At 38.6% G+C, this 12,914-nt stretch overlaps 1 protein-coding gene across 1 annotated transcript in view; it reads right to left on the bottom strand.

Annotated features, from left to right (window-relative positions):
• tspan2 (tetraspanin 2) overlaps positions 1 to 4,620 on the bottom strand; it is a gene marked incomplete at its 5' end in the record, with an annotated part of 75,514 nt that extends 70,894 nt beyond the window's left edge. Inside the window, 1 exon segment of the mRNA NM_001113061.1 lies at positions 4,541 to 4,620. Within this exon segment, the coding sequence (NP_001106532.1) occupies positions 4,541 to 4,609 (69 nt within the window).
• Between the last annotated feature and the right edge of the window lie 8,294 nt (positions 4,621 to 12,914).

Raw genomic sequence — 12,914 nt, 5'->3', positions numbered from 1 at the left:
GGTACATTGTTTGATGTTGTCAGTCCTTTACATTAACAATAAATAAATAACAAAGATCAATAAATAGTGAATCTGGAATCAATAGGAATCAACTGCGTCTGACTCTCAACGAAACCAGTAAGTCATATGAAGGCTTTGTGGAGTGTTGTTTTACATCAGTTCTGTATGGTTTATTGCCTTGAGCCACGCAGTGTCATTTACTGTACACAAAGTATTACTGCTCCAGTGCAGTAGTATCTGTTTTTTTTACATTCCATTTGCTCCATATCTGCTGATATCACTCCTTTAAAATATATGCAACATATCAGACATCTCAGTTTCTGGTAAAAGCTTTACGTCGCAATGTAATTTTCTACACCAACCAGTCTCACCCCAAAGCTTTAAAAATGACTATGCTGTGTTTGCCAAAGTATTCCCATTTGTTTGTTGCAATTAGCCCTGGCACTCTCGGTTCCTATATCTAGCAGTTATCTTATGTTCCTTTGCCATTAAGGCCCAGTAACACCAGCAAATGAAAATTCCATAAAAACATTCATACACAAAGCACTAACATTTTTTCTCTGTATCAAGAAATATTCTTACTACATCTGAGGTGGAAAAAACACTAGACGACTTACTAGGCTTAGCGATAATGCCCATTCACTTTTAGTGGCGACTAGGATGCAACAAAACACTGATAACATCCCAGTGTGTCACTACCCTAAAGCCCCACTGAACATATAGTGGGTGAGTATTTGGGGGAGATTTACTAATCCACAAACTCTCCAAGCGTTCGTTCGGCGTATTTTCTGCGACTTTTTCGTACCTTGAGCAACTTTTTGGTGACTTTTTCGTACTTTGCGACAAAATTTGTGCAACAAAATCGTATTGTCTTATCGAGTACGAAAGTTTCGGATTCATTCAAGCTTCGGTACCATGACTTTCCTTGGGCCAGGTTAGAGCTGCACAGTGCCATTGATTCCTATGGGAGGCTTCCAAAATCATGCACAGAAGGATCAAAATCGGAAAGGTTTTCCTGCATTTTACGATTGTTCGGATACGAAAATTTTGTGACTTCCGGATCGCCAATACGATATTATCGTGACTAATGTGATTTTTTCATAAGCATATTTGTGATATTTGTGATCCGAATTTATCCCATTCGGGATTCGAACAGGCGTTTTCATGAATGTGCCCCTTTGTTTAGACAACAAAACAAAAACTGTAGTACCGTAATAGCCAGCATGAAAAATATAAAAAAAAACAAAACACAAATACAATAGTATTGTAGAAATTATACCTATATTGGCTAACAATAAAAATACATTGCAAGCTTTCGGAGCTCTAAGGCCCCTTTGTCAGGCAAAATACAAAAAAGATTGCAATGTATTTCTACAATACTCTTGTATTTGTGTGTTTTTTTTTTTATTATTTTAGACAACAAATAAATGAACCTCGCAAACTTTATAATAAACACACCTCAGTAAAAATTCAGGACTTCTGATTCCAACAAAACACTGACATATACAGCACAGAAATAAAAAAAAGTATGTCACATTCATTTCATATTTTTTATTTTTGGTGTATATGGTCCTTCAATGTTTTTCTATTATGATTACAGCATATATAGTGATGCTTCCCTCCAGTGGTTATTAATTCCTAGCACTCAGATGTATTTTCCACTTCACATTCTTGCCCTTAGGACTTCCTCACAGCTTTCTCCTGTGTTGCTCTACTTTTCCACAGACCTGTTCTTACATTGCTCTCTCGCTATGACCCTCACTGGGAGACCCATTTTTTTCTTTGCCAGACATCACAATCTATTCCTGTCTTGACACCTTCCAATCATTCCTCCCTCACACTATATTATTTTGCTTCTATCTTTATACTATGCCTAGGCATTCCCTTTTCATTTGCATGTCTGCTGTGTTTCCTTCCCTGGCCCACACTATCTGTCTATATCTGACTTAGCTTGTCTATTTTATCTCACCTAAATCTGCCTCTGACTTCTGCTGTATATTGATCACCCCCCACACATTTGACCCACCACTTTAGCTCCACCTGCCACACTCTTTCTTTCTACTCTGAACACTGCAGACATTTCTAAATATATTCCCACCTGTCCATTTCAATTAATTCTGTCATCTGTGGTTTATTTGTTCTTGATAGTGGACCCTTTTTAGGGACATTTAGCTTCTCTGTCCACATTGGGTTTTTTTCACAAAATTTTCCTTGATATCAGTGAGTGTGATCTGTTTTGCGAGGAAACTTCGGGCAGCTTAGGAAACCGAAGTGGCGCATATGTTGGTGAGAAAGCATTCTGGGGAGATTTGTCGCCTGTGGTAACCTACTGTAGATTTAATGATGGGTGACACCTACAATATTTACTGTATGCTGGCACTTGAGTGTATGGATGCAAATTATGAAGAAGCATGTCCACTTGCACTGTTTTTCCAACACCACATGGCTTTTATACATTTGCATGTGCAGTGCAATTATGAGCAAAACCGCCATGTTTTTTCCACACACAGCATTTTTCCCAGAATTCTGCCATCATTGCAGTCAGAAATGGGTGGTGTCTGCGCCTGATTCTTTAAATGCAAGTGTGCTGCACAGTAAGGCGGTGGCGGTAGTTTGGGAATCACTGTTCTAAAACGGGTGTGATATTGAAGCAAGTGGTAACCACAATGAAAACTGATGGTAGACACCCATGTACGAAGATTAAAATAAAGCTTGGCCCTTCAGGCAAATCTGCCTGTGTTTGGGCCTTCCCTGACCTCCTCTTTGTCAGATATCTAGCCAAAAATCATCCAGATATGGTGTTAATGTGGTCCTCTCCCAGTGGGCCTGCAAAGGCCTTTGTTTTGAAATGATTTGTAACCAAAGAAGAGCATCTTTAGTTGCATAATGGCCATTAAACATGCTGTTTTCAACAGCCACATGTTTGAGTGGGTGCTGGGTGACCAATGGTGTGCCATATATCAAACTTATGGCAAAGACACAAGTGGCGATTAGTCGCCGCAACTTTTTAACACGTCGTTCGCCACATGTCTTTGCCCTTAGGGGCAGATTTACTAAAACTCTAACATTTCTCATTTCAAAATTCAAATAATCTTGTTTCCACCAGCATAAAAAATCCAAAACCTCTAATGTTTTAAAGCAAAAGAAAGATCCTCCAGGGTATTAAAGAGACATCTGTCATTTACTTCTACATAATCTGGGCAAGTTTTAGCTGGCAAATTGTTGGATTCAGATTTTTAGCTGTTTTGACGCAAGTCGCAGCTTTTTTTTCCCTACAACTTTTATCTCTAAAAATCTTCACCATTACCAAAAATACAATTATGTTTTCAAGGAAAAAATCAAGTTAAAACTTTTCCAATACGTTACATGATAACCATGTAGTTTAGGGTGATTTCAGATGTTTTTTACACCAAAAATGCCTGTAAATACAACTAAGGCGTCAGTCCTTACATAACTGGATGGTAATAGGAAGTGATACTCATTTTCTTTAAAACATGCTTAGTTTTTTTAGGGAAAATATACACTTTTGATGCTTATATGCATTTGAGACTCCCCCATGCACTAATGTAATGTACAAAGCAAAAAATGATAGGCATCACAGTTACTTGCTCCAGGTTGTTTTCCTTTTAGCTGAATGGAAAGGATTGTGGGTCTACCAGCACCCACAATTCTAATGATCCTTTATTTATATAGTTCCATTAGTGCCAGATTTACATCCAGCACTGCCAATGCACAGCCCTGTCACTCAGAATGTTTTTCCTACTTACACCACCCTGTTAAGCTACCACCCTCGACACCTGCCCTTGGGTGCCTGCATAGAAAATATGGACCTGAGAGCCAACATATTCCACAGTGCTTTACAGATATTATACACCCTGAATGGGAAGTGATGAAGGATGAGTAGTAGCACTTTGATCAGCACCACAAGCAGTTGCAATCAAAATGCAACGTACCCTACCCATTTGAGAAGCAATGAGTTTAACATTATGTTAACGTTTTTGGAAATTTCCCCAAATTTTATTGCATACAGCTAAAACTTTTAACTTTACAGCCATATGTTCTTCTGATCTTGGGTACATGACTTTAATTTAGGGATGTACAACCTGTGGCTGTTTTATATTGTTGAGCTGCAATTCCCAGCAACCACACCCCAACATTCTTCATGTCTCTGAGGATGCTGGGGATTGTAGTTTAAAAATAACTGCTTGAAATACAGATGCTAGATATCAATTTATTTCTTAAGGTAATGAAAAATAACTGCAAGATCAGAATAAAACTCATTGTTGTTTAATGACACAGTTCTGGACAGAATTAATAACTCTTTAATAATAATTAAGATCATAATATTAAACAGTTAGTAGGGTCACATTTAAATCCACTTTTGCTTAAACTGCTCTGGTTTTATTTTAATAAATGCATTAGTTTCCCCCCCTCTACCTCTCCAGGTATAATAATATAAATTGTTTGTGCCCATTTATATATCTTTGTAACCCGTTAGTTCACTAGTCCATTGCCCCTTTAGCACCACAGTGTGTCTTACCAGGAAGATAAGGTTAAAAGTCAGCAGCAGGTATTTGACACACCGCAGGGCTCCGCTAAGTCTCCCCATCACAGCTCCAGACTTCGACTGCAGCAGCTGTCAGATCCCAGGCAGCACCCACAGCCCCAGCATTCAGCTTGCAAACCCGGCCCCGCCCCTTGTGCAAAACACACGCCCACCTGTTTTACTACTAGGGAGCTTTCCCCTACAGCATCCCTTTTCATATTGTTATCCATACACATAAGGTACATCTCCTAGGGAGCTTACCTGACTTCAACCCCTTCCCATTGTTATTGTTATAATTATTAACATCCATAAATATCCAAGCACACTTCATTCCTAAACAAGAACTTGACTGGGTGTAATATTTTATTAGAAATCCACAGATAAATATTACTTATAGCACAGTATAAAATAAATGTATAAAGTGCAGGCAGGGCTGCACTCTAACAAATTCCAGAAGGGCTATTAAGTCTTGTCAAAGACCAGTGCTATATAGTTGGGATGTGAGGACCATAAGTACTTAAAATTCACAGCCTATATGAATCCAGACCGGAAAAAGTGCATACTATCACAGCGATCTGCTTAAAAATATTGCCTTATACACAGGAACTACTACATTACCCAAAATGCTAGGTAGATTCAAAACGTATCTTCTAGTTAAAAGCACTCTATGCAACAGCATAATAAAACAGCCACATAGTCAATACATGACATGCAGACCAATGCAAATATACAATAACTGATAATGTACTATGTGCAGCTCCATCAGTAAAGGTTGAGACAGTTTCACTTCCCTTTGTGCCACAGCCAATCAATCCAAGGAATAAAACAAGCAGAATATTCCCGTGAACAAGTCCGCATTTCTCATTCTGCCCACTTTGCCCATTTTATATTCCCCCGGCTCCTGTGCTCCCACAATCCTCCTGTACAAAAGGGAAATCCCAAGCAATACTGCTAAACGCATGGGGAAACTGAAGGCGTGGCTACTAAACGGAGCTACCGTAATGCACCTAAAAGAAGCGGCCAACTTAGATCCATTCTGTAAACAGTACCACAGTAAACCAAATAAAGTGGCACACAGAGGGTAATACATTTTGTTAAAGTCGGTATTTGCAGCTTAACACAAACCTTACATCTGTGGGGCCAACAATTTTGCCTACATTGGGACCACTGGGTCTGTAAGGATATATAGGGGCCTAATTATTATGGCGTGTAAAATGAAATTTGGTGAAAAAACGGTGTAAAAAGCTGTGTCAAATAAATGGTGAATTTTCCATCCAACTCCAGATGTTATGGCGTTATTTTACGTAAGCACTAGGGTAGGAAAAATGGGTTAAAAAATGACGCCAATTTTATGTGGTGAATTTTGTTAGTGTAGTGACTTAGCTTTTGTGTTTGTAAATTACAGAAGAGAATAAAAATATGCTACTATTTACTATTATTTTGGGCGTTATCTAAAAAAAATGCGTTGGCGCAGGTTTAACTCCCCCTGAGAAGCAGGCCAAGCACTCTCATAAAGAGCACAGAAAAGAGGCAAAATCTAACACATACATTCTAACTGTGCATACATTGTCCATTTTCAACTGTGTTTACTCTTGAAATATAAAACAGCATTGGCATCCTGGGTACTAAACAATAAACAGTTAGAAATATTTTAAGCTGAATTAAATTTGACATAATTTATTGCAAGTGCAAGAACTAAATGTTTGGGGCCAGAGCCGTGCTTTCTCAGGTATTATGTTGTGTATATATTAAAGAAAATGGAAAATGATCAATGGCAGTGCTTTTCCTTTTACTCTGAGTATTTGCAAGTGTGTCTGTTTTTAACGGTAGACTCAGATGGAGGCAATTTATTCATGGTCTCCACCCTACTGACCAGCTGGTACCAATTTTTGCTGGCTATACACTCTTAGATACTATAATAATCTTCCATGCTGCAAATTTGACTATTGACATAATTTGTATGCGTTATATGGTCTTTAATATACACAAAATGAGCCCGCCTATATTCACTAGGGTATTTATTTCTAGAAGAATATTTATTAACGGTTATTTTGTAACTTACACTTGATAATACCTGACTTCTGTGATCAGTGTTTATGGGTTTTGGCTTTTACCAGACACTGTCTAGTTTCTTGTTATTATTAGACACACTATAAATCACATCTGTGACAAATAGCAAAATCCAGTACATTGTTCATTGCTTTTTGTGTATATTTAAAACTTATGCCAGCTACTAGTAATTTTTCCCATTAATAGGGGGATGTTCTCTGTGATGTCTGCTGTATGGTCTGTAAATGTGTAAGTGGGTGTGTGAGCTTTCTGCTCGTGACCTCACACCAGTATTTGTTAAACCTGTCTGTGCCAAGCCAACTTTTCAGGTATATTGTGCACCTTTGCTGACCTGTTTCTGCTTGAATTAAGTAGTTCTTATTTTGGTATGCAGTTAGCTATGTGGTTTAGCACATTTTGCTTAGAATTGTGTAGAACACTGTACACTGTAACCCTTTGTGAGGTGAATCAAAATGAGTAATACCCTTACAATTTTAACCAACAAAAGCTTCTTAGTCTTGCAGCATCTGAAAAATGGAACATTTAACATATCTTCTTATTTCAGAAAAAGACCCTATGGCACCCATTTATCATAGAATGAGACCCCCAAATATAAACACTAGCACTCTTCCTAGGTTAACATGTCTACTTTGTCAAATCTGATGTTAACATTTTATACAAACCTTTTAGCAACATCTTCTGTATCTTCCAAAAAAAGGAATTTTAGTTAGAGTGCTGTAAATAATACATAGGTACACACTATGGACAGCATTGTTCTCATGAGTATGTCTACAGTATCATCTAGATATTATCCTTCTAGATATTCACAAAGGGAAGTCTATGGTGGGCAGTGTGGCTAGAAATTCTATACATTGACAATAAGCTATTTCAGTGAAGAAGGTGTGCTGCTTTTAGAAAAAGACTCTATGGGTCCCATCTCATAGAAGAAAACCCTCAAAGATAAACACTTTTTGGAGGGGCTGTCCAGGTGAAAACTGCCTACCCGCTTTTCCAAATAAGGAAATCTGGACAGGACACTTACTGATTGCTACGTCATAGTCCTGCCCCTGTGATGTCATGGTTCCATACCTGATGTCACTTGCCTCTCCCTGGGATGTCATCAATGCTCTCCTGCCTGGAGCACAAGCTGCAGAATGTGGCAACCCTAAGAAGGCAGGGTACAAAGTGCAAAAGACAGACGCAATTCTCATGCTACATTAATTGCTGTTGGTCTCTGCACTCTACCAGCAGCCATCCCAATAACAACAGCTGTCTGCTCTCAATAGCACTGTAATTATGAGTAGGGGTGCACTGAATCCAGGATTAGGTTCGGGATTCAACCTTTTCAGCAGGATTTGGACGATTCCTTGCTACTGGGCGGACCAAACAGAATCTTTAAAATCACGTGACACTTGCGGATACATTACAATAGGGCCCTCTATTACCACCTAGCCTATGGCAGGCCGGCAGTAAGGACAGGGCTGGTCTACTGATGCTGTACTCTGCACCTTGTGCCAGATCTGTTATGCAGTGAGAGGTGCAGAGCACAGCCAGAACCTGGACAGAAATTTGTAAATTGCCCCTATATTTTTGTACTTTAAACAACTTTGTTTTTATAAGTATACTTACAGTATCAACAGTAAAATGACACAAATGAAGAAATGGAAGGGAAAGTTTGTATTTGCTGATTGAAATCATTATAAAAATATCGATGCAGACTTGGGGTTTACTCAAAATGTCTCCCATGAACATACAAGACAAAAAATGAACCTTAGTTATATTTGTTGCACCAGGTTAAAACTTCTAGACACAATGTTTACTCAATGTTTACTCATTTGAAAGTTAAAAATGCGACCTTTAGCAGTTTGTTAACAAATTCTTTGGTTACAGGAGTCCAGATGCATCCAACTTCTGATGCTTATAACTAGTCACCTATGGAAAAACTAAATTGCAGTAAGTAAAAACAAATCTCATTAAGCATAAAATATAGTGCAATTAATATTATAAAAAACGCCTGCTGACAGAAGCCGCAGCTTACCAAAATGTGGTTAGTTTAGAGAACAGCTTGCTGCTTGCAAGATGATTTATGGTCTTCGTTTGACTACAAGCAGACTAAATGCAGTTTCCACTGGAGATGTGAATGTTCCATGTGTTCATTCTGTTCTGGGGTTTGGCATTGTAGCTAAAGGATTAGGTTCATTTTTTCAAATGTATATAGCCCTAACATTATTTTTATAGCACAATATCGACTCATTATCTGAAGCAGATCAACAATTCCAAGCATACTCAGATCAGGTCAGCTAGATGGACAGTCCCACTAGTCATATAAGCTGGAATCTCAAAAAAAATGATTATCCTTGCCATATAACATCACATCGCTGATATAAAAATGTAGAAAGTCAAGTAGTGTATTGCAATTATATTGAAGCAATGTAATACTTATACCCGCTAATTGTAAGCTCCTTGGTGCAAGGATATCAAGTGCTAAATACTTAATTGTTTAACTCCAATTAAAGGGGAAGTATGACCACCTTAATTCTCAGTAATGGAAACTTTTTACATTAGAGGCCTCCTTGAATAAGCAACTCTCCTTAAGATAATTTGTTTGTTGTTTTGGGCTTGGACAAGCCCAGCTCTCTGATTCTCACTCAAATGGCAAACTGAGTAATCTGAATTATCCACTATAGGGCTGATACTCTCAGTATTATACACAGGCCTGTACTGGCAGTCTGTGGATTCTGGCAAATGCCAGAGCGGCTGCTCTAAGAAGTCATAGACAGTCACTATTTAGTGGGCTGGTAGGGGGCATTTGGGCCTCTGTGTACTTGACATGCCAGGTCCTATTTTGCCAGTTTAGACCTGATTATACATGAGGAAATGCACCATTCTGTGGGTTTAGATTTCCTTAAAGTGTTTGTGTCTAATCCCCTGTATACTGTATAGTTTTATCTTGTCCCTCTGCCTCTTAAAAAATACTTATTTTGGCGTGTGATAAAATGATATCCCTGTTCAATGTATGCCATTGTTAGTGCCCTCCAGAGTTTAAGGGAAGATGCAACTTGCATGCATTAAGCCTGTTTTCCTCTGGTAGAAATGCTAAAATGATAGGAGTGATATGGTAATCCCACTAAGGATTCTTCTGCACATGGTTAACCCATGTGAAAAATCAGGAATATGTAAATTCACTCAGCAGGGTGTAGAGTGAAGCAATAGAAAAGATCTGGGATGCTTCCAAATGGGAATATATTGTTCCAGGGCTTGGAGGCTCCAATTGAAGTGGGTACTTGAGTTGGGAAACCTCCAAGTGAGCGGTTGCTAGTTGTCCTGTTGTAGTTAATGGTAGTGGCTGTTTAGAGTTAGGCAATATTCCAGCAAGGAGTGGTATAGGATTCAAGACCTCAGGTGTACCAAACAGTAAAGGGACCCAGAAGGGGCTGTATGTGGATGCCCATTTACTGTGGGAGTCCTCCTTAGAGGTAAAAGAAGGTGTTGTGAGGAAGATATGATGGGTGATGCCCCTATTGATGTGATATTTATTGCTTGCTTCATAAAAGATGCAGTTTGTTTAAGAACCACTGTTTCCAATAAATGTTAAGACAAAGACAACTTGCACCACACTATACATGACAAAGACTCATGAGACAAAGACACTGAGTGTAAGGGGTCTGGTATGTAACCCATGTCTAGTGTATATTAAACCAATGTGGCGTTTAGGAGGAAAGTGGTAACAATAGTGGTATACATACAAATACATGCATGATTACAATTTCAAGTACCATTCAATTGCTTGTGAATAGTCTTTGTACTGTAAAAGATTTTAGACAATTTCACTTAAACACAGCTTGATTGTTTCTGTATGCCAGCAGGACAAAGGCTTGTTGACCAGGATCCTTATTCTTAGCTCTTACATTAGGGACATGTTCATGGTACAAGTTAGGGACAGAATTAACTATTAACTAAGATGCCACTATATTTATGTAGAATTTTTTTAATTTTATTTTATAGCGAATTAAAAAAATATTTACATGATCAGTATAGCTACATACATTACATTTTATTACAAATGTTTACCTTTTCTGCCATAATTTATGTTGAACTAAAATTTTGTATCTATAAGAAAATACACAACAAAATATGAATAAAAGGAGAACTCAGACATAACATACAGGTATGGACCCATTATCCAGAATGCTCAGGACCCGGGGTTTTCTGGATAAGGAATCTTTCCCTAATTTGGATCTTAATACCTTAAGTCTACAAAAAGATTATTTAAACATTAAATAAACCCAATAGGATCGTTTTGCTTCAAATAAGGATTACCGTATTTTTCGCCCTATAAGACGCTCCGGAATATAAGACGCACCCAATTTTAAAGGAGGAAAATCTAGAAAAAAAAGATTCTGAACCAAATACTGTAGTAAAATATTTTATATCAATTGTATAAAGTTAATTGTCTCTGGGCTCGCACATAATGAGGCTTCTCCCAGGCCCCCCCCCAAGCATCCTTCAGCTTCCCCCAGGGCCCCCCCAAGTATCCTTCAGCTTCCCCCAGGGCCCCCCAAGTATCCTTCAGCTTCCCCCAGGGCCCCCCCCAAGTATCCTTCAGCATCCCCCAGGGCCTCCAAGCATCCTCCAGCTCCCCCACGGCACCCCCAGCATTGTTCAGCTTCCCCCAGGGCCCCCAAGCACCTTCCATTTCCCCCCTAACCTCCCCACAGTGGCCTCCGGCTCCCGTGATGTCTTCCTCTCTGTGCCGCAGCTCCCAGCTGCTTCTGTGCTTTTATAAGGTTGCGCCCTGTGCGTGTGACGTCAGTATGCACGAGCGCAACCTTATAAAAGCGAGGATGTAGCAGAGTGCTGCGGCACATAGAGGAAGACGCAGTTTGCTGTATAAGACACACCAACTTTTCCCCCCCCAGTTTTGGGGAAGAAAAAGTGCGTCTTATACGGCAAAAAATACGGTAATTTTATCTTAGCTGGGATCAAGTACAAGGTACTGTTTTATTATTTCAGAGAAAAAGGAAATCATTTTTAAAAATTTTAATTATTTGCTTATAATGGAGTCTATGGGAGATTGCCTTCCCGTAATTTGGAACTTTCTGGATAATGGGTTTCCGGATAAGGGATCCCATACCTGTACTCAGCTCAGTTGTTATCAGTGTCCCCTCACCCAACTATAAGAAGCAGGTAAATAATGAAAAGAGTGTCCACAGTCAGTTAAACAAAAGTCTGGATGTGAACAAGTTGTCTAGATGTAATTCATTAAAAGGTAGTGTGGTCTATCTTAATCTATAAATAAGCATAAAGAGAGGGACACTCTCCCATAGCATAAACTCAATGATGACCTTTATTGGTTAAACTTCAAGCAAGCTGTACATTCAGTACTACATTCAGCTCATCAAGAAAAAAGCCAGGTGCAGTAGCTCAACGCATTTATTTGCAAGATCAACTTTATCAGGGGCATGCAGGTGGACTTTGTAAGTACCTTCATAAAGCCATAGACATGCCATGCAAGGCACAGTACAGCCCTGGTTACTTTTTGATTACAGCCAGAGAAGGAACACCAAACTATGTATTAATATCACGGAGGTAAAAGAATGTAGACAATCTTATACCTTCATGTTGGTAATGTATGGTTTGGCGTTTGTGTACAGTAGAAATCATGCCCCATGTGCAAGTAGAGTCTTTTGTTGGATTGTTTTTGAAATGTTTTATAAAATTTTACTGGAAATAAAAAAAGTGGAATTATCTTGCTTTTCTAATGCAGGAGTGGAAATGGCGGTATTGACTAAATCTCAATTCCATAAAATAATTTCAGGTAATGTAAAGGGCCTCAACACTAAAAATAAAAAGGTTCCTGGTATTTTATTTCTTTTAAGAAAAGCTATCATATTGTGCATCTTCAGGCACCTGTGGGACAGAGTCTGCTAGCCCTGAAGGGGTCTGGCTTGGTGGCATCTCATATGTTTTCATTCTGCCAAAATTCTCAAAATGTGGGCACCCAATTATTGGTGTTTTAATAATCACCATAAGTAGCTAGTTAGACACCAGATAGTAAGATCATATTGTGAGAGGTAGATGTTCTGATGTCTTTTGATTCTCTCATGCTGCTTGCTTTTATTTTCTATTGCCGGCCAATACTGACTATTACTTATGTTTCCAACTCTTTTCCTCCTTTGACAAGATAAATATTTATATCATAACAGTCTGGTTATGTCTTTGACAAGAGGAATATTAATATATATTATATAATATATAATATGATAACAGTCTGGTTACCTTATGAGCTCTAATGTTTTAACATAAATGGACAACTCTC

Source organism: Xenopus tropicalis, chromosome 2, assembly GCF_000004195.4.
Source record: "Xenopus tropicalis strain Nigerian chromosome 2, UCB_Xtro_10.0, whole genome shotgun sequence".
NCBI classification, from domain to species: Eukaryota; Metazoa; Chordata; class Amphibia; order Anura; family Pipidae; genus Xenopus; species Xenopus tropicalis.
The sequence above is the reverse complement of the archived record's forward strand: the minus strand, read 5'-3'. Positions and strand labels throughout refer to the sequence as shown.